Below are 21577 nucleotides of genomic sequence, written 5' to 3' on the forward strand. Positions count from 1 at the left end.
ACATGGTAAGAAGATTGACTTGAGTGTCGCAGTTGTTGTTGTAGTTTCCAGACATTTTCAGATCAATATCACATCTATCAGTCCCATGAATCATCTTTCTCGCGCGCGCGTGTGTGTGTGTGTGTCGTGCAAGCAGGGGGTGCAGGCTCACAGGGCTGAAATGAAGCACTAAGAACAGGATGAAAGAGGAGTGACATTTGGGGGAAGGCAGGATGCTGAAGCTCAGTAAGTGGGGAGACGTTGTGAACGACACATTGATGTTTAATAGCTCAGCACTGACCCTTCAACCACAGCTTCAGGTTAGGTTCTACAATGGCCGAAACAGTGGGGACATTCACTCTTTTCAGTTGGAATCAAAACTGTCATCCCTCTATGATTTCAAATATAAATAAGATATACAGTTGAACAGTTTTTAATATAAGGATTGGTCAAACTACTACCAGAAAGATCCTCTTAATCTTTTGTATATTAAATATTTATAATTTGCAAATGTTCTGGGGTTTTTTTGGAGGTAAGATGTCAGTCATGGCTGGTTGGCTGTTTTACACCAGAAAAATCCAATTACAGATTCTGCCATCAACCCTGTTGATCCTCTGTTCTCTGATCGTCTTAATTTCCCCTCCTTCTCCTGGGTTGTTCCCCATCTGACAGAGTGATTCATAGCTTTCATGTTGAGCAGTGGAGGGTGCCTCCCGCGGCGCACAGAGACAGTTCAAACAGCCTGACCTTTGTGACAGGCTACAACACACCCAGTCAAAGTGCCCAAGGGCAGATGCCACCATCCTGTTACTCCGGAGGGCCACTGGCTGCCGTCAACCAGTGGATGAAGTGGGTGTGTTTCTCATAAACTCAACATCTAAACAGAGAGCTGCAAATCATTTGAGAACAGGCTTGTTGCAGCTCCCAGAGACAGCAAGTCCATCTGTGAGTATGGAGCATGTCCACAACGACAAGAGGTGAACCCGCTCTCACTGATTTCTCACTTCCCTCCAAATCCTGATTTCTCTGAAATCAGCTGTTGCCTGACGACAGAGCAGGTCCAAAAGTGGCCCATCAAGGCAGTTTGTTTAGTCTAGTAGTTAATGAGCCTATCACTGTAAACGGTCTTGATTGGTTAAAGATCTTAATCTACACCTCAGATTACATTGACTCTCAAGCTGTGCAAAGTAGTACTGGTTAAGTGTAGAAACTAATACTGAAGGAGAATAAAAGTACAATGTGTGTAGTGAAAATACAATGAGATTAAACCCAACGTGGAGAACGTGGAGAAGATGAATCTCTGCTGTGAAAGTTCCTCACAACAGCAACATGATGTTAAATTATGTCATCCACCTTTAGAGTTCACGTTAGTCTGACATTAGTAGTGATGAGGTAAACTCACTGTGTAAGTGATCAAATAATCAAATAATCTGGAAAATGTCTTTTTGGAAAATGTCATTGATTTTGTTCATATTGTTGGCATTAATATGGCAGGTCGAGTCGGTAACAAAAGACGTCTGATATCGTGTCACCCAACCCGAAGACGTGTGTCGTTTGTGTCTGTTGTCACCCCCCAGCGAAGAGCACCCTGGATGCAGTTCACCTGTGGATCCACTGGTGGCGCTCTCACACCACACAAAACCGCACTGTGCTGACTGGACGTGCATGTGACCTGTGGAGAAAACCTGCGCGCCTCTCCAGTTTGTTTTAGACTACACACATCACTTCACGGAGCATCGTGAGAAATGTATCGATGTGTGGTGGATTGTGAGCGATATTTACGCTCCAAAGTCACAGGTTCATTCACACATCTCATCGTTTATACAAGTCTAGCCTACATTTCCCATCAGCCCTGTGGGGCGCCTCAGTTTTCCTTTATCAGTAGTGTTGTGCTGGTTTGCCGCTGGATCAGCTGGATGAACGCGCGACTGCGCAGCAGCGACAGTCCAATGGGGGAAACCCGGTGATATATTTTTTTTACTGCCATTTATTTCTTTGATAACGTTGGACTTTGCGCTTGATTATTCTTACAAGTTTCTAGTATCTTATTTTCGTCTTTTTTAATTCTTACGTTCTTCCGCGAGTCTAAGTTGGATAAAATATTTTGGGACATCTTTTGGGTTCCCCCCCCCCCCGATTAAAACCCCGTGTTTCATCACCTGGACAGACTGAGGGGACTGAGGCTGTGTGAGCTCACACTGTGGGGTTTGTAGACGGACTGACGAGTCTCGGGCGCCAACGCCTTTTCCCCCCTTCTCTCTGTGCTTCTCCTCGGCTGGCAAACTTCAGCTCACACCGCCCCGAGGACTGTTAGACGGCGCTTCCCTTCGGCTCATGAGCGCCTGAAAACTACAATCCGAAACTAACCCAAGTTGTCTGAGAGTGAAAATGGGCTGCACGATCAGCGCCGAGGACAAGGCTGCAGTGGAGAGGAGTAAAATGATTGATAAAAACCTGCGGGAAGACAGAGAGAAATCATCCAGAGAAGTGAAACTCCTTCTGCTCGGTATGAACTCTTTTCTTTTTTATTCATGAAATCAGTTTGAAACACCATCGAAATTTGGGTGATTTTTATGTTCACTGTTTCACCGAAGCTTTAAGGTTATCCGACTCCAAACACTCCTCCTCCGTGTGTGTTTAATGCAGCTGTGGCTCATCTTTCTGCACTGACACAACTTACAGAAGAAAACCAGATGTTGTGTTAGTGGTGGTTGTGGTGTGTGTGTGTGTGAGAGTGTGTGTGTGTGTACGCACGTCCTTTGCTGCGTCAGTGCTTTTCCTATGAACTGCTGAAAGGTGTTGAGTACGTGTGCTCAGAGGAGACTATTTGTTGGCAGTTGTGACAAAACACGCTGCAACTCATAGCAGCCCGTTAAATAACCTTATTGTCTGCACACTTTACAGCTGCTGGGACATGTTGACCCTGGTCTGACTGCTCTGGGCCAACAGGGTCAAGGACCTGAGGCCTGAGAAATTAGAAGTAAATGATTTTGTCTGTACTGGAGCCAGTATAAATATTCATTGTTGTGGTATTTTAAACATTGTCATTGTACAAAACAGTTTCTGAATCGGATGTGTCCCATGATGACCTCTGAAATATTTGAGCTTATATTATCACAAAAAGAATGCGAGGCTATCAGTCAGACAAATATCTCTAAATACCGTACATCACGACACAGCCTGCGCTGATGTCTAGCTGACAATTACATTTTAATCTGATGGTGACTTTCTCAGTTAGCCGCTTAATCATTTGTTCAAAATAGCCTAAAGTCTAATTTTCTCTGACCAGCAGTTTCAAAGCTCAGATGTGTTCATGTCACCATCCTTATACAAGACAAAGAAGAAGAAATTTTGATTTTTAAAAAGATTGAAACAATTAAGTGGGACTGGTTTTGTTTTTTCATTAAATTTTCCATTGATCGATTAATGGATTAATCTAACTAATCGCTTCAGCTCAACTGATTCTGAAGGAGAGTTTTCAGGTGGTGGTGATTTTTTGTTATTATCTCTGTCTGTAGTGTTTCAATTTAACTTACTTGAAAATAAGATTGAGCTTTGAGCTTTTACAAGTGATTTCGGGTAGCTCAGGTTCACTGGAGCAAAAAAAAAAACAAAAAAACAAAAGCAGGTTCAGTGTCATGACCACTCCTACACCATGTGTCTGTATTTCAACACTCTCTCATGGCTGTATTGAACACTTACTGTGTGTCACTGCTGCTATGACTTACTGACGCACACTCTGTGGCACTGATGTTGTGGGTGTGGACTGCACTGACGTTCCAGGGGGATTAAATGCCCCCAAACCAGCAGCACTCAACACTTTTATGCTTTGTTTCTTCTAACAGGAAGTTCTCCATGGGCGTAAATGTCCTGTGCCAGTTTTCAAAAAGTTGTTGAACTCCACATCCCATTTTTTAGCTGAAAATGTGTTTGTACTGTTTATCCTTTACAGCAGTGGTTTCAAACGTTTTGGAGCAACATCTACTTTTAACGCCTCCTCACAGGTTATGTCCCTTGAGTAGTGGTTGTGGTTTGTGAGCAGCAATATTTCCTTCTCTGGATTTGTGTCATTTGAAGAAGCATTAGAGGCCTGGAGAAGTGAGAGTATCCAGTATTTCACAAGAGCAAATTTTTCTTGATTTTCTTTTGTTTTTTTCGTTCCTTTTTTTTAATTATTTTAATCCTATGGTGACCCTCAGATTTGTCATGAGAACTCTCAACTTCAAGGATGACACAATATCACACCTCATCAGAGGACCTGCAATTTGAGAAAGAACTGTGTACTCTTTGTACATAAGGCAGCTATTCTGTTGCGCTTTTTATGCTGTCATAGCAGTTAACAATCAGAAAATAGTGAGAAAATAATCACAAGTTGTCGAACTTACTATCAAACTCTAAAATGTCTATTTTGTCACTATTTTACTTTGGAGAAATTGAATTAAAGCCCCTCTGTGTCCGATTTGAAAGTGTCCAACTTTGGCATGCGGACACAATAATCAAACTCAAGATAGCGAGAACATCGGTATGTTCCTAATCGACTTACTACTGCCAAGCAAGTTAAGTTTGCTGCAGTTTTGAGAAGTCAGTATCTCAAATGAATAACTTTATGCTGATCGAGAAAAACGTCTGTTACACAAGGCAGCACTTCCTTCGCAAAGTGTCTGATGAAACCTTAAACTAGACAACATCTTCAATGAGGCACGGCGCAAAACTCTAAACCCTGTAGGTGGCCGACGCCTCCCAACATCCACTTCCACAGCTAGCCATTGTAGCTTCTCTGTGGGCCTTCATCATTTCCTCAGATGAGGAGCCTGTACACTTGGTCTCCTTTTCTACATATCCATAACCATAAAATCTACCAATGTCATATACTGGTCTGATCTGAAAAATATCCTTTAAACGTGCATCAGTTGAATTTTTAGCCTCTTGGAGGCGCCTTGTGAAGTTGTGGGGAACATGCTAGCAAACGTTGCCTATTTAGACATCCAGCAGTTATGGAGAAACATTAGGTTTTATTTGGGGTCATATTTCTGGGAAACTGATGAGTGTAACTCCAATATTCATCTCCCAGGGGAAATATCTCTCTCTAGCTGATTTCCACTATTAGTGAAGTGCAGTGAGCTTTTAGAGCTGAAAACGCCTTCCTGCTGTGGCTGGAAATGATGGGAAGTGAGCCTGAACCAAAACAGTAAATTTGTGCACCCTAAAACAGATCTAAAATAAACTAAAACACTCTGTAGAGCTGCAGAGTTTGAAGTGGATTCATCACTACAAGCGACTTCCTTCATATACACATTTTATTCCTCGTCCATGAAAGCATACTGATCAAAGCAGCTTTAACTAAAACTAATCTCTGAGCAATTTAGTGAAATATTTCATCCTAAAATTACAAAAAGAACCAATAATGTCTTCACCACATCAGCTGAAATTATCAGAATCAGAATCAGAATCAGAATCAGAATTCCTTTATTAATCCCTGGAGGGAAATTCTTGTTTTTACAGACATTGCACATGCAGTATTCCCGACCAAGAAAGGAGAAAAGTGCAGAGTATAAAAAATAGGATAAACTTAATAAAGATAGGATAAACAAAACTAAAATCTCAAAGTACAGGTATTTACAAAAAACTGTATTCAAATTTTTAAGAAAATTTAAAATACAGGTATGTGCATGTGTAAAAAGCCAATATGTACATTGTCTATATACAGTGAGTGTGTCCATCACAGTGCTGAGTTTAACAGTTTGATGGCGACAGGCAGGAATGATTTCCTGTGTCGCTCTGTGGTGCATCGTGGGAGTATGAGTCTGTTGCTGAACGAGCTCCTGTAGCCGATCAGCACATTGTGGAGAGGGTGAGAGGGAAAATCCAGTATAGTTCTTATTTTTTAATTATTTTTTAATTCAATTACATTGAAGAGCACAAGGGATAAAAGATTTGAAGGTACAAATTGTGCAAACAGCCTGTGCAGCATCAGCCATGTGTTGCCTCGAGCTGATTCTACTGACGCAATGTTGGAATGCAATGCTCTCGATGTTTTGGTTGAGACATTACTTTTTTCCACATTAAATGCTATGCAATTCATGTCAAATGAAAGGTATGATAGAAAAGAGACATCTCATTCTGTTGAAATGCTGTTTTTAGTTTTAACTGACCAGTATGTGGAGTCCTCTCTTTGGTGTTTTTATCCGTCCTGTAACGGGATCTCAAGTAATCCGTTTAAACATGTTACCAGACTAAATGTGAGTGCAAACTAATTGATTGATGGGTGACTGAGATGCAGCTATTAAATTAGTCACTGAAATGAAATAATCACTACATTCATGCAGCAGCAGGACTTCAGGAGGCCATTGCAACATGACAGAATGACAGCATATGCTGCACAGAGGGCTTGTGTCTCAACAACTTGCTTCATTTCTGTTTATCGAGAAAAATCTCCAAATGACATGACTCATTTCCTCACAGTGGAACGAGTTTGTTAGCCTTAAACACATGTTATTAAAAGGATCATTCATGGTATGTCAAAATGACAAGTTCATTTGTTGATTGTGATCACTGGTGAGCAAAGATAGTGTCTGTGATTTGACATGGAGGGACGAGCATGACGTGTTAGGTAACTCCCTCAGATGGCCAAGTGCCATCTTATAAATCTTATTAAGTTGGAAATGTAAAAAAATCCCACTCAACTGATTCCCTGGTAAAGATCTCAGCAGTATTCCCATAACAGGAACTGAAGAATGTTAATGAGGCAATACCCTGAGACATTACGCTTTTATGTTTTTTGATTGTTTTTATGTCCCATTCCCTTGAACACAGTATTTTAAGAGCACTTAAAGGGAATTTCTTCAAATTTGGCACAAATATCCACTTGGAGTCAAGGACAGAGACTGCGATCATATTTCTCATTTTGGTCAGATACTTAAGTGTTGACATTAATCTTGGGGGGCCCACCTTGAAGCTGTGCTGATTGTATAGGTCTTCTTTGTTGAAGATGAGTGTGATGCATCCACGTTTTTAAATTTTTGGCTTCTTTGCAGTAGCATGCATACTTAAAGCACCGTAGTCAACATCCATTGCACGTCTGCCCGTCCTGGGTGAGGGATCCCTCCTCTGTTGCTCACCCTGAGGTTTCTTCCATTTTTTCCTGTTAAAGGTTTTTCTGGGAGTTTTTCCTTAGTCGATGTGAGGGTCGAAGGGCAGAGGATGTTGCTGATGTTATGTTAAGCCCTTTGAGACAAACTGCTTGTAAAAATGGGCTATACAAATAAAGTTGACTTGACTTGACTTGACTTAGTCCACCACAAGCTCACTGGATTTGCTGATACTGAGCTTCAGGTGATTGACTGCACCATATGATGAAGCTCTCTATTAGTCTCTACTTACATGAGTCTGGACAGACAGGATAGAAGCTGCAGGTTGCCCAGAGGCACACAACCACACGGCTGTAATTCTAGTTTTCTTAATCTTGTTTTGGATCCCCTTCTTGACAGTGGCATTATTTTATACAATAAGAAGCAGCTTTCCCATAACATAATTTGTCTTGTACATTTTATCTAAAAGATATGGCCTAAACAAAACCAAACCAGTAAAACTTCCTGCCCTTCACAACTGTGAAGCGATGTTTCTACCATTTTGTTTGGAGACTGCAGCCTGATTGCACTGGTTTGTTGTGTAGAAGTAGAGCGTTATGGCAAAGTGAAATCTGAAACAGATTTCACATGAAGTCGCAAAAAATGTGGTGGGTTGATGAGTTTGACGAAGCTACAGACCAGCAAATAACTGATCTGTGAGGATTAGCTTCAGGTGGTGGTGAAACATTACAATGCAGTGCTGAAATCTCATTGTATGGAAACATTCATTTTCAAGTTCTGACCGCAGAGTCAAGGGGGAAGTGATTTTTCCAGGCAGTGCCCTGCACTCCCCGTCTGTGCTGGAACAGTAGAGTTATATGGGGAAAACAAAGAGGAGTTCAAGTGCAGTTCTTTGTACAAAACCACAAAGCTGGAGAGCCAGCCCACCCTTCCAATGAAAGTAGCCTCCTGTTTGACCATGAAAAGAAAAGTGATTCATAAAAAATCTGCATTCGAGATTCTTGTTAAATGAGGCTTGGTTTGGAGTCCGACTCCTGCGTGGGTTTGGACAACTCTGTGAACGCCTGTGTAAAGTTAGTTTGTGAATGGGCACGGGGCCATGTTCGATTATCAGCCAAAAAATGCCACAAATGAGAGAACTGGTGCCTGACAATACTGAGGAAAGAGATCAGTACAATCTGGCCTGTGTTGCCTTGTCTGTGTGAGCAGGCATGAATCTGTTTTGGCGATGACAGCTTAGTTAAAGAATTTACAGGTTTATTTCTCATTGGCCGACCATCTGAACATACTACTGTGCTGTAAGCCTCCTTGACAGAATTCATCTGCTAAGGATTCCTAACTGGCAGTGCGATCACATCTCACCACCTTTTAGGGGAACAATATTAAGACGATGTATAACATTATTTTGTAGAGTTCTTGTACTGAGAATTGTCCCTGGATACTTTTTAGAAGCACGAGTTTTCCATATTTCAAATTCTGGTGCCTGAAAACATCTTCATTCTGTGGTTGCTGATACTTATTGCAGCTATATAAGGCAAAGTGAGGCTCTACAGCCAGTATATACTCACCCCACATGTTTATACACGTTTTCATGCCACTTTAATTGAATACCAGCTATGAAAAATTGCTGATTCTAGAGTGAGTCAACTTGTGGCACAGCAGTAAAGCTCTGGCTCACAGCGGCAGAAACCTATATCTCATCAGCGACGTGGTCGTGCTGCCATCAGTCTGTAGATACCGCACGGCCAATAAGTCGTGGCAGTTTTTCCCAGAGGCCAACAGTGGTACTGCAGCACAACATGTCTTTTTCTCCATAGCCATCATCCAACGGAGACACCACTTACACCTCAAGTGACAAATAACGTTATCAATTTTTATGCCATGAAGACTTAAACTTAAACATTTTGAGAAATTCACTTATTTGCTTTCTTGCAGAGAGTTATATTAGATAAGAAAATGGAAACCATGTCTTTAAGCTAATTTTGAGACTGGAGCTTGAAGACAGCTAACTTATCTCAGCGTAAAGACCAGGGTTGGGGTATTGGCCAAATACAGTAACTCGCTCATGACTCTGCAGGAAATCCGCATTTCGGTTTTTGAAGGGTTTGAAGAAACAAAATATAAGATATAGTGAACTTTAGAGGTGCTGGTGGTCAGGTTGTCTTCATGCACAGTGAGGATAGTTGTTTGTCCCCTGTTACCAGTCTTTATGCCAAGCTAAGCTAAGAGGTCGCTGGCTCCAGCTTCAAATTAAACAGTTGTGTTGATCTTTCATATAATCCCTGCCAAGAATGTGAATAAGTGTATTTTCTTAAATGTCGGACTATTCCTTAAATATTCACAGAACTTTCCCAGAAGATGTCACATGTTGTTGTTGCTTTTTAACCAAATGCTTAATTGAGAACATAATCTGTAGGATTAATTGCTAATGAAAATAACTGTGACACTTCTCGCTGTTTGGGAAAAAAATTGTCTCCAAACATGATGATGAGGAATTGATTTGAACTGGTCCTTTATCAGCAAAGATGTTCTGATCCCTTTGATTATGTAAAAGGGAAACAAGAGATCATGAAAAGAAGGATCAACAAGAGGCAGTCTGTCATTTTTCTATCAGGATTAAAGATCAAAAATAGAAAAGGAGTTGACTCCCTACTGTACAGCTGGATTTTGGTGAGAGAACGAGTTGGTGTTTCTTTTTTTGTGGGGGTTCGTATTGCAGACAGACTCCTTAAATCATATGTGGTGTTTTTATGGCCTCTTTGCTCTGTGCAGCCCAGAGCAGCATGATATCTGGGATTGTCTCTCCAATGGAAAAACACTGGCTCAGCCAGAAGCGTGACAACTGTTTCCTGTGTGGCTGATTATTGTAGAAATACTGTAAAAATTCCCCATTTGAAATCCTTTTTCCTAGTAATTGTTATTACAGTGTCCTGTTTTGTAATGGAGGGTTAGTAAAGCTTTGATATCAATTGTGCCAGTCATCAGTTTGTCATTTCTCACTTCTCAGGCACCGAAGCTCATCGCACTACTTGCTGTTTCCCATGATTCCCTCTGTGCTTCTGCACTTCTCCAGCTCCTAAATGTGCTCCTGACGTTTGTGTTTTCCCATGGCCAGTGACAAATAGCTAGGTTTTTGAGTCAGAATTAATACACTCATGTCCAAACTGCTGACTGGTGCATCAAATAGTTCATCACTGCAGAATGCAAGGGAGCGCTTCATGACTGTATAGGCGGCTCCGAGCCCTGCGTTAAAGTCTGTCACAGAAATTTCTAACGAGGCAGCTTCTACTTTGGTGTTTAGGTAGAAATGTGCATCACTCAGTACGGTGTGTGATTAAATGAGATCAGATTAAGTTTAGCTGGTTTGAAGCTGCTTTGACCCATCATCCATGTGAGAGGGGTCTGAAACCGTGAGATGTTATGTTGAGTTGTTTTTATGGCTGCTGTCATTCGTGGTGAGGCTGCCTCATATAACTACTGTCCCTCTTTTTTCAGGTGCTGGGGAATCTGGGAAAAGCACAATAGTAAAGCAGATGAAGTAAGTTACAGCTCGTACCACGAACTCCTACGTCCAGTTATAAACTTTGACACTATTTTTGTATTGCGCTGATGAAAGACAGTCCAGTTCTCTCTCACTCCCACTCTCAGCTTGTTGTCAGATGTTAATAGTGTGTGGGGAGCTGTGATTACAAACAGGCTTCTTCTTGCTGTGGTAGCAAAGCAGGAGCCTCATTTCACTGCACCCAGGCAGAGGAGGAAGCACCCTTTTGTACAATGTGTTAAACAATGCCCTCAGAGGCCAGTCATAGCCTGGCAGGACTTGAATAGATTCCCCCGGTTCCCACATTAGGCATGCTGCACGCTCACTGCAGCTCAAATACCAGCACTAATGACAGTGTTGCAGTGTTGCATTTTTTTTTTTTCAAATCTAATAATTTGTCCCACATTTGATAAAGCCATTGTTCACACTGTCAGAAATTTATCTGGACTCTAAAAGCCTCCCTGGATTTTGTTTCTGTTTCAGAATCATTCATGAAGACGGCTACTCAGCAGAGGAGTGCAAGCAGTATAAAGTGGTGGTGTACAGCAACACCATTCAGTCCATCATGGCCATCATCAGGGCAATGGGCCGGTTAAAGATAGATTTTGGGGAGCCTGCACGGGCGGTGAGTTGACTGCATTCGCTCTGCGCTGGTTGTGACTTTCAGAGAGCCACATACTTACTCACGATATTAATTACCACAGGGACAAGTTTACAGTAACTACAATTATTGTGTTTATCACCAGGACGATGCCCGCCAGCTTTTTGCCCTGGCGAGCTCAGCAGAGGAAGGAGTGATGTCACCAGAGCTGACTGCCGTGATTCAGAGGCTGTGGAACGATGAAGGAGTTCAGACATGTTTCGATCGATCACGGGAGTATCAGCTCAACGACTCCGCTGCATAGTGAGGACTCAAAGGCTAACTACACAAGTTCTGACAGCAGATAACTGCAGTCTTAAAGTCAAAATCAAAAACACATATTTTTCTGTACTGCTATGTAACAGTCTATCTTGTGTCAGTGTGACTTGCTGAGTTTCGGTAGATATCGGCTGTCGAGATGTCTGCCTTCTCATGAATGTAATGGAACCAGACGGTACTTCACTTGCACTGCTCAAAGCTCCCAAAATATGCATTTGAAAAACTCAACAGCAATGTCTCTTCCCAGAAAGCGCGACCCGGTAATAAATCACAGACATTGTTGTGAGCAGTTTCATGTGAAAACTGTTTTCTTTTGAAGGAGGAAGCATGCGTCTGCTCATGGAGAAGAGGCTGACAGCGTAGAATGTAAACATACATCAGGCATCCTCCTTGGCTGAGCTTAGTTACAATTACTCAATTTATCAATTACTCACTAGAACATTTTGTAATAATCTGTTAATCATTTAGGTTCATTTAGATGATCTTTAGGTTTTTTACTGCTGATTGGACAAAACAAGACATTTGATGACATTACGCTGCGCCTTAGGGATTTAAAGTTGCTTTTTTACATTATTTTCTGACATTTAACACGACCAGATATGACCAAATTGGTTCACATTCAGACTGAACTTTAAACTTTAAACACTTTATGAAAATTCCCAAAGGAAGTGAAACTACTTTGATGATTGATAGAGAAGTTTGAAATTGCATCACTCATTTTACTCTTAAATAAGACATCTCTTGTAATCTTGTTTTTCTCAACACACAAACTTTGTCCAAACAAACTTTGTCTTCCTCCTTCTTGCCTGTAAATGTTTGCACTGGAACAAAGAAAGAGACAAGATGTGTCTTGTTCCTCACATTCTTGTGTCAGCTTGTTGCATTCCTGAAAAAGGAGAAACATGAAGACTAAACTGACAACTGGAAAGCATTGTCAGCTCCCAGCTGTTCAGATATCACTCCATTTCACTAAATGGTTTCAGTTTATTGTGACAGTATACCGCTGATTACTACTGTCTGACTGTAATCACAGACTGAAGTTCAGTGAAAAATGCAAACAAAGCAGTCTGAGCTAAATATAGTCGAGTTTTATATTACCGATCGAAACATGGAAAAAGCTCAAGGTTTTCTGCTTCTGCGGCATTTACATCACACTCGCCTTGAACGAAGGGAGCTCAGTGTGAAGGACACGTTCTTTGTTTTGAAAACAACTGGGCTGTCATGGCTCTTGGTGCACTTTATCCACAATGCAGGACAAGAGGAACCAGTGTAGTTACTCTGTCTTTACTCAACCCACAAGGAGCCAGTGTTTATCATGCACCAAAATATGAGCCCATATTTAGTAGTCCTCAGTTGTCCTGCAGAGCAAGCCCTCCACCTCACCAGACATAAATGTCCAAGAAACATTTTGTTACTTTGCATTATCTTGTGTTTGATAGTAAACTATGTGTCTGGAAAAGTGCTTGGCTTCATTTTATCACGTGGTGTTAAAAAACAAGAAAAACGCAGAGATTTGTCGATGTGTTTTCATGAAACGTATGTTGGGAGCTGCCTGTACTGCAGATGCTTCTGCTGTAAATTTAAATTTTGCTGTGCTTTGTGGGTCGGCTCTGGAATCGTCTTCATACACCCGTGTTTTCTGTCTCTCAGCTACCTGAATGACTTGGACAGGATCTGTCAGCCGAACTACATCCCGACTCAGCAGGATGTGCTGCGTACACGTGTGAAGACCACTGGCATCGTGGAAACTCACTTCACCTTCAAAGATCTTTATTTCAAGTTAGTATGGCTGTAATTAATCTGCTTGTGTGTCTTTTGTGCTTTGTAAACAGTCAGTGGTGCGTATTTAGATGTCCTCATTGCAAGAATGAACAAAGTGGTGTCCAGCCTGGGGGTCTGGACCCACCTGAGACGTTTTATTTATTTATAATTTTACTTCTTTATATGAAAATTGTGATGAGGGCTTGCAAGAGGACAAGTGTTAAGGAGTCACAGTAAGAGTAGTAGAATTATGTCAAAATATGGTTGTGCGTAACTGAAGTGTCAGCTGGGACTCTCTGCCAACACCAAGGAGATCATGTTTTCGGTCTGGTTTGTTTGTTTGTTTTCTTGAAGCCCTTTACAGTTTGAAGCAGGGTCTATAAATGATTTTTCAGGGCACTAGACGGTGAGAGAAAGGTGAAAGAGTGGCATAAGGGCCAATAAAGCAGTGAATCAGAGATTCAGTGACACAGACATGTATTTCATGGATGTTGAGGCTGTTGTCCTTTTTAACATTTTGTAATGATTTAACAGCTGAAGATCATTGCAGCAAAAAAATTCAAAACACTTCATGTAAAATGACTTTGAAGAAACTAAACATTGTTTGCATCATACTGCATATCCATATACATGTGGGTCATTTTACAGTTTGTGGGTACATTTTGTGTGTGACGCTGTCATCAAGCTCCCCTCTTCACACTGAACATTTCTGTTCGTTTTATGACTGATGCACCTGCTTTTGGCTTGTTTGGAGCTCTGTTAGTTGCCTCATGTTGCTTTTTTATAATTCATGAATGCTGCTGACTGGCATTCAGCCTAATATGATCCTGCTTTGCGGCAGTAAATGTAATTGCATCGCTTAAGTCCTTTAACATTATTTTTTTGTAGCACTTGTACTTAGAAATATTATGGAAACAATAACTGTAATAGCCTCCCTGGCTGGCCTTTGTAACCCAATAAAAACAGCGAGGATCTGGAGATGTGTAATCACTGAATTGGTGTTGCAGTACACAGCGCTTTTTCATTTAATGTCTGTGACAGTTTAACAGCTCAGTATGAATTCAGTTTGCCTCTGCGGTGCTGAGGTGAAGACACATAAACATGTGTGTGTGTGTGTGTGTTTATGTGTGTGTGTGTGTGCGTGCGTGTGTGTGTGTGTTTGTGTTTGTACTCTTCCCTGGATTTACGAGAACACTCATCCTCATAAAACACTAAAATTCAAATGGCATTAGAATTAAAAAGAGCACATTCACTGTACACCTGTTTAAGCCGTTACTGTGTCTGTATGTCTGTGTGCAGGATGTTTGATGTTGGGGGTCAGCGCTCAGAGAGGAAGAAGTGGATCCATTGTTTTGAAGGAGTCACTAGTATCATTTTCTGTGTTGCGCTCAGTGACTACGACCTCGTTCTAGCTGAGGATGAGGAGATGGTAAATGAAGGATACACTGTGGTTTACGTTCACTGTTTACATCCTAACATATACAGTACTGTGCAAAAGCTAACCATTAGATTTGCTGTTTTAGCGAAATTTTAATGACCATCCATATTTGTCTTTTGACCTCTTTACATAAAATATGTACATAAAATTAAAGAAACACAATTTTCAGAATAAAATTCTTTGACAAAAGTCAGAATTTAGTGTGACTTCCCTTGGCAACGAGCACATCTTGAACTCTTTTGGCGAGACTGGTGTGAAGTTTTCTAAAGTAATCTCCTGGAATATTATGCCAGGCTTGTGTCAACACTTCCCAGAGTTCTTATTTAGATTTAGGCTGTCTTTTATTTCTTTCTCTGTCCAGGTGATCCCATACTGCCTCTACAGTATTCAGGTCTGGAGGTGGAGGCCACTTTTTCCACTGATCTTCATTCCAATCTTTCTGAGCTTTAGCATATCTTAGCCTTTTCACTTTGCTCTTCCTCTGAAAAAAAAGTGGTTTCTTGACTGCTATTCTTCCACTACCTGATCAGGCTTTTTGGCACTGTAGAAGGGTCAACTTGGCATCCCAATGAAGCTGCTAGATGCTGAACCAGGTCTTTGTTGGACTTCCGGTCTCTCAAAGAAGAAACTCTGAGAAACTTCTCATCAGATTTTAAAAGTTTATTTGGCCTTCCTGTCCTTTTTTGTTCTTGACCTCTCATGATTCTTCATTTAGAACACTTTAAATACTACATCTTGAGTATCCAGTTTGTTTGCTGGTTTCCTTTTGAGAGTGGCCTTGCTGATGCAAAGTTACGATTATATGTCTGTCAAATTCTGTGATCTTTGGCATTTTGAATGGAATAATGTGAGTGAAAGTTGGACTTATACATATTAGCAAGCTTATAGTAAGTTAAACTCATGCGTATATAATGCTCAAGCATGTCTTGGACAAATCTGGTGTAATAGATCTTTTTCACAGCAGTCATCTTAACATAACAAATGCAGGTAACGGCAATGACATGCATTAGGGTTCCACTCCATTTAGGTGTCAAGAGAGCCAGGTTCCCGTTATTGCTCAAGTGTAAGGGGAGGTCTCACTAAAAACAGATAGAAGCTGTTTTTTCTGAGGTTTTTTCAATACTGTGTGTGTCTCCAATTCAAATGGCACCATGCAAGTCAGATTGAGCATCACACCCGAAGATCCTGAAACCAAAGCAGCAAAATGAATTTCAAACATCATTCGTTTCATTATGCACACCTGTGCTTTTCCAACTGCCTTCTGTTTATAGGCAAGCTCACATCTGTTCTCTCCTCAGAACCGGATGCATGAGAGCATGAAGCTGTTCGACTCCATCTGCAACAACAAGTGGTTCACGCTCACCTCCATCATCCTCTTCCTCAATAAGAAGGACTTGTTTGAAGAGAAGATCAGCAAGAGTCCCCTCACTATCTGCTACCCCGAATACACTGGTGAGATGAACATTTGCATCAGCAACTGATTGACGTTTTAATGCAATATTGTCAAACTGGGTGTCGTTATCCCTTCAGTGTTTTCATCTGTGTGCTGTATCTGATCATTGAGTGAAAGTTGTGATCATGCTCTCGATTTACATTACCAAACCATAGAGGATACTGTAGGGTTTAGTATTGACTGCAAAAGTCAGTTTTGAGGTTGCAGTATGTTAAATAAGCTTTGAATATAAAAAGCCTCTTTCTCAAGAACCAGTGTGCTTGAACTAGTGTCATTTTGACAAATCAGGCAAAAACTCTCTGTGGACAGACAGACTGACGGATGCACAACTTGGAAACATAATTTTAAAAAATGAAATGAGCTGTTTCATAGAAATCATCTGGGATTCATGTATTCTTTTCATTTCTGACCTAACTTACTGTAGGTGGGCACTCATACGAGGAGACTGCAGCTTATATCCAGTGCCAGTTTGAAGACTTAAATAAACGGAAGGACACCAAGGAAATCTACACCCACTTCACTTGTGCCACAGACACCAAGAATGTGCAGTTTGTGTTTGATGCTGTCACTGACGTCATCATCAAGATCAACCTGAGGGAGATTGGGCTCTACTAAAGCTTCAGACGCAGCAGGTCAGCACGCTGACTTTCTCCTGCATTGGTATGGCAACATGGTGTTGTCAAACAGATAAGAATAACATAATGACAAATGATTGTTGCACAGACTACAGTCAAGCCTCTTTCGCTGAAGTGATGACACTATCAGCCTGTTGCTCCACTGAGGTGGACAGAGTTATGTAGCTTGATAACTGTTGGACAAACTGCAATGAATGAAATTTGGCTAACACATTTACTTGCCACAAAAGAACAGTTAATTTCTTTTGTTCACTAACAGACTTGTGATAGACTGAGCAGCTAGCAGCTGAGCAGCTTGGAAAAGCAAGTCATCTGTTCAAAATGTGGGTATTATTTAAATCTGAAAAATATGAAGTGAAACTTTGTACGAAATAAACTGGACCCAAGGTGGTGCTCAAAATAAAAGCACTGCACAGTTAAATGAATTAACAAGATGAAGGTAGACATGTTGTTCTAGCACATAAAAATCAGACAAAAACAATTAAATCAATTTAATAATCAGCATGTGTGATATGATTGAAAGCTCTGCAAAAGACACCACTGGCATCGTGGAAACTCACTTCACCTTAAAAGATCTTTATTTCAAGTTAGTATGGCTGTAATTAATCTGCTTGTGTGTCTTTCGTGCTTTGTAAACAGTCAGTGATGAGTATTTAGATGTCCATGTGATTGAAAGCTCTGCAAAAACAAATATTTGAATTTGGATTATTTTGACAGATTCCTATTTTCAGACTGCTTAATAATTAAAATTTCAAAACAAACAGTAGACAATAAGCTAGATAGTTAACATTTCATTTGAGAAAACAACGGCATAATATGTCTGCTGTATGTCTGAGGAACCTTAAATAAGTATTGTAATGGCCCTTTGGTATCACCCATGCGCCAGCTTTCAGCATTTCACCAGCAGTCAGTTGCATGTTTCACATGGCCAGTCAGGATGCGTTCAGAAACAGCAGTAACAGCACAGTAAAGGAGGAAACCTTTAATGCACCCTTCATCTAGATGAAGGCCTCAAAATATGCCAGTGTTTGACAGTGTTGCATGCATGAAATGAATAATATATGAATGAACATGCTAACATTATGTTCATAACACTTCTAAAATAACTCATAAAATAAATATAATATAATAAATAAATGAATACATATATAAAAATTAATATAAAAACAAAGTAAATGCAAATTTTAGCATCAGTGTAAAAATGCTAAATGTTATGCTAACATGCTAACCTTTGAAATACCAAATAATAACTTGCTAGAATGTTAGTATGCTAACACGTTAAACATTACTGCCAGAGAATTAGCATGTATCTGATCTGTTAACATGCTAAATTGGTTAATTGTAACGTGTTTTTCTGCAGTGTGAAGAGCCAAAAAAGGCATGACTATACAGCAGAATGTCTTTTGTTATTACAAAGCAGCTTATGAATGCAAATTTAAATTACATGTGATGAATTTACTGTTTCCTGTTTTCATATTAATGATTATCATCTCCATGCAGGTGTTCAGAAAGAATCAGGACTTGTGGGCTGGTATGTCTTGTCTGCAGAGGGCAACTTGAAAAGTAGGTGTTACTAAGGACTGAGTTGGTGGCCACGCTGTACGCAGGACCTCAATTCCACAATACGGGGACTTGGTATCTGATCACTTTTGTCTTAAAAGATTTTATGATGCAGAGCATACTGGTAGGAGGCATGTGAAATGATCACTGTGAGTTAGGTGGAGTCCTGTCGTATTTAAGACATTTACATCACTCATGGGCTGGCAGGTGATGCCCCTCTGATGTCTCTGACACATTTCATAGTTTCAATAGTCTGTTATATGTACAAGGACCAAAACAGACTACCTGTTCTTCACATCCATTAGTGCATTTCATAGTTTCACAAGTGATGTGTAAATCCTGCTCACTTTTTTGTGCATCTTCTCTTAGCTTTAGTTTGTATCACATTGCTTTTATTGAACATTTGCATTTGTTGTATTTTATTTTAATTTTGGGTTGAAATTATATAGTATTTCCACTTTTGGATGCGTGATTGTCATAACTTATGTATGGAAAAGCATTTTGTGTGAGCATTTTCGATGTATCTAACATAACCCTTTGCATCTGAGATTAGTGAACAAGAGTCTAATAGGTTCAACACGCTTGTCTACATAGTTAATCTAATTATTCACTAGACAACATTGTACTGAACAATATTTTTATACATGAGACACATCACTGCAAATCAGTTTGTGAAGGAAAATCTTAATTTCCTTTTGTTTTTTCATTCAGTTTGACTATGACAAATATTATTCACTCAGTGGTGGTCAATGGAGAATATCTTCTTTTTCAAGGTAAATTTTTAATCCTATGGATATCAGTGAAGATATATGAACACATTAAACATAAAAAGTGGGTTAGTTTGATATAGTCAGATGTTGTATTTATGTTTTTTGGCTGTAGTCATTACGGCATACTGAGGAAATCTATTGCTATCATATTCTGTATTTTCTGTTGGAAATTTTTCATGTCCAGCTCATTACATTTCTTAAATTTTGATGTCATTAAATGACGGCAGTTGTTGTTTTTGTGCCCTTTCTTCTATTTTAAAGTCTAAACCAATGGCAATGTCTTACCACATGCAACACCGATTAGATGTGATGATTTTTAAAGTCATAGTCTCACCTAAACCACGCTGACAAGGAGATCATGCACATTACAAACAGTATTTTTAGACACATCTGTATGCTTGAGCTGCGGGCTCATTGTGTTCCAGCTGCCGCACACACCACTGCTCACCAATATGTCCTCACTGTCCTACCTTGTGTCTTATCTCTGTAGTATAACACTGCTTATTGGTTTATGAATGAGATGAGTTATTGCAACATAAATTTAATTTGTAATCAGTATTTAAATCAATATGGGACCATGAAGGGGCCAATTTAGTCAGTTAATTATTATCAAGGCTACCGATATTCTATATTTTCTTTTTCTCAAAGGCCAAAAATAAACTCACCAGTTCTTCTCTCAAAACTTTATTACTTCCTGTCCGAGGCAGAAGATCTAAATTTAGCAATAACACCAGTTTACAGTTAAATTTTCAGCTGTGGATTAATATTGTACATGTCTCGCATGTTAGTGACCATTGCAGGACGTTGAATGTGGACTTTATCAAAATAAACTACGGAGGCCAAGTTCAGCATAGTGAAGGAAAATGCCACCCATTGATGTGTTTCTAACAGCAATGCAAATCTATGGCTCAGAGGAATCATTTTTGTATTTTCATGGGATTTGTTGACAATATCAAAAATAAAGAATGTCACTAGACTCCTTAAGGGTCTGCTGACATTCAACTCCATCCATTTTAGTAAACGCAATAATATTTCTTTATTTCTAAATGTAATCTCTGGCTAACAGCCCTCTGCAGTATATATCCATGCCTGCATGTGATGGTGACATTTGACATACAGGTTAGATTTAGTAGATTTTGGGCTCTTTTGCTCTGAAGTTTGTGTGCAATACAAAGTACCAAAACTGAGAATATGCTACTTTAAATAAAAAGAAGAGCTACTGCTCATACAGCTGTAGCGATATAGTTTGTCATGTCAGCTCCACACACTGATAACACTCTCAGTTGTGTTCTTGCATGCTTTCAGATCTCATGAATCCACCTGTGGACCATCTTACTGTAGAACTCAACTCGCAGATTAATTACGTCTGTAATTTGTTTTGCTCTCTCAAAATAGGCTCATTGTTAATGAACTTCTACATGCTGGCATTTCCCCTCTGACTGGAACAGTGAACTTATGTAAGGAAGCGTTGTCCCAGAGGCTGTCAGCATTGACAGCCCTGTTTCTCTTATTCGATATTCATTATTCAGTATTCAGTGTACAGCAAAGAGACAGAGGCACAAATTAAGTTAATGCATCTTTATTTCATGCCTCTACATTTCATAAGAAAGGACATACTCTGTAGATTTCCATCCCCTTTTCAAAATAAAGCATCATTTCTCTAATGTTTCCCTCTCTCTCATAAATTTCCATATGGATTTATCATTCAAAATATTTTGAATCAACTACTCTTATGTACAAAGTTCTTCTAGCATGTTTGATCTTCTGAAATTTATTTTATGATTTGAATACATTAACACTATTTAGATTAGATACATGGGTACAATTTGTTTTGTAATCTGGATATACTGTAAGCACTGGGAATATCTGAGATATTTTCTCAGCAACTTTTTACAGTTTAAATATCAAGACCACAGAGACTACTGTACTCAAAAACAAAAACAAGTTGCAATCTTGCTATTCAAAATATTAATATTTTCCCCCAGATTTAATTGTTTTATTTATTTTACAGAGCTTGGTTTTAATAGTAATAGTATAACTCACAACACAGTAGTCAAAAGAAGCAATGAGGATCGAATGAGCAACTATTTCATCTTCATACTTTCAAACCAGCAGCTTCTGGTGTGAGAAAAAAAACCCACTGTATTTTAGAAAAATCGAAGAATCTTGTAGAAAGCTGTATGTCCACATTAACAATACGGTGGCTTGCTAGTTGTTTCAGCCCACCTGGATGTGCACTGTGTTACAGAAATGTACAGTTGGAGATGGTGATGTGCTAGGAGCAGTCAAGGACCAAGACTTGACATGGAAGCGATGGCATGAACATGACAAACTGAGGATCCTCTGAGCTCCATCAGTACACTTCTCAGTTAATGCCAATATGTGAGGGGTTAAGGTAGGAAAGGAAGTTCTGCAACACAGAGAGAATTAAAT

General features: G+C 39.9%; 1 protein-coding gene across 2 annotated transcripts; it reads left to right on the plus strand.

Moving 5' to 3' along the window:
* The first annotated feature begins 1711 nt into the window (after positions 1-1711).
* On the plus strand, positions 1712-19376 carry gnai3 (guanine nucleotide binding protein (G protein), alpha inhibiting activity polypeptide 3). Of its 2 annotated transcripts, none has more exons than XM_046396507.1 (9): positions 1712-2485; positions 10563-10605; positions 11092-11233; positions 11355-11512; positions 13178-13306; positions 14588-14717; positions 16025-16178; positions 16604-16839; positions 18315-19376. In XM_046396507.1, the coding sequence occupies exons 1-8, from the start codon at positions 2368-2370 to the stop codon at positions 16792-16794; spliced, it is 1065 nt and encodes a 354-aa protein (XP_046252463.1). In that variant the 5' UTR covers positions 1712-2367; the 3' UTR covers positions 16795-16839; positions 18315-19376. The 2 variants fall into 2 exon arrangements, with proteins under 2 accessions (XP_046252463.1, XP_046252462.1); XM_046396506.1 differs by having other exon boundaries at positions 1715-2485; positions 16604-16811.
* Positions 19377-21577: the final 2201 nt, after the last annotated feature.

The sequence above is a fragment of the Scatophagus argus genome, chromosome 8 (assembly GCF_020382885.2).
Source record: "Scatophagus argus isolate fScaArg1 chromosome 8, fScaArg1.pri, whole genome shotgun sequence".
NCBI classification, from domain to species: domain Eukaryota; kingdom Metazoa; phylum Chordata; class Actinopteri; family Scatophagidae; genus Scatophagus; species Scatophagus argus.

Coding starts and splice junctions, on each gene's coding strand:
- gnai3 (XM_046396507.1), top strand. CDS start 2,368: ATGGGCTGCACGATCAGCGCCGAGGACAAGGCTGCAGTGGAGAGGAGT. Junction 11,234..11,354: donor TTGGGGAGCCTGCACGGGCG/GTGAGTTGACTG, acceptor GTTTATCACCAG/GACGATGCCCGCCAGCTTTT. Junction 14,718..16,024: donor TAGCTGAGGATGAGGAGATG/GTAAATGAAGGA, acceptor TTCTCTCCTCAG/AACCGGATGCATGAGAGCAT.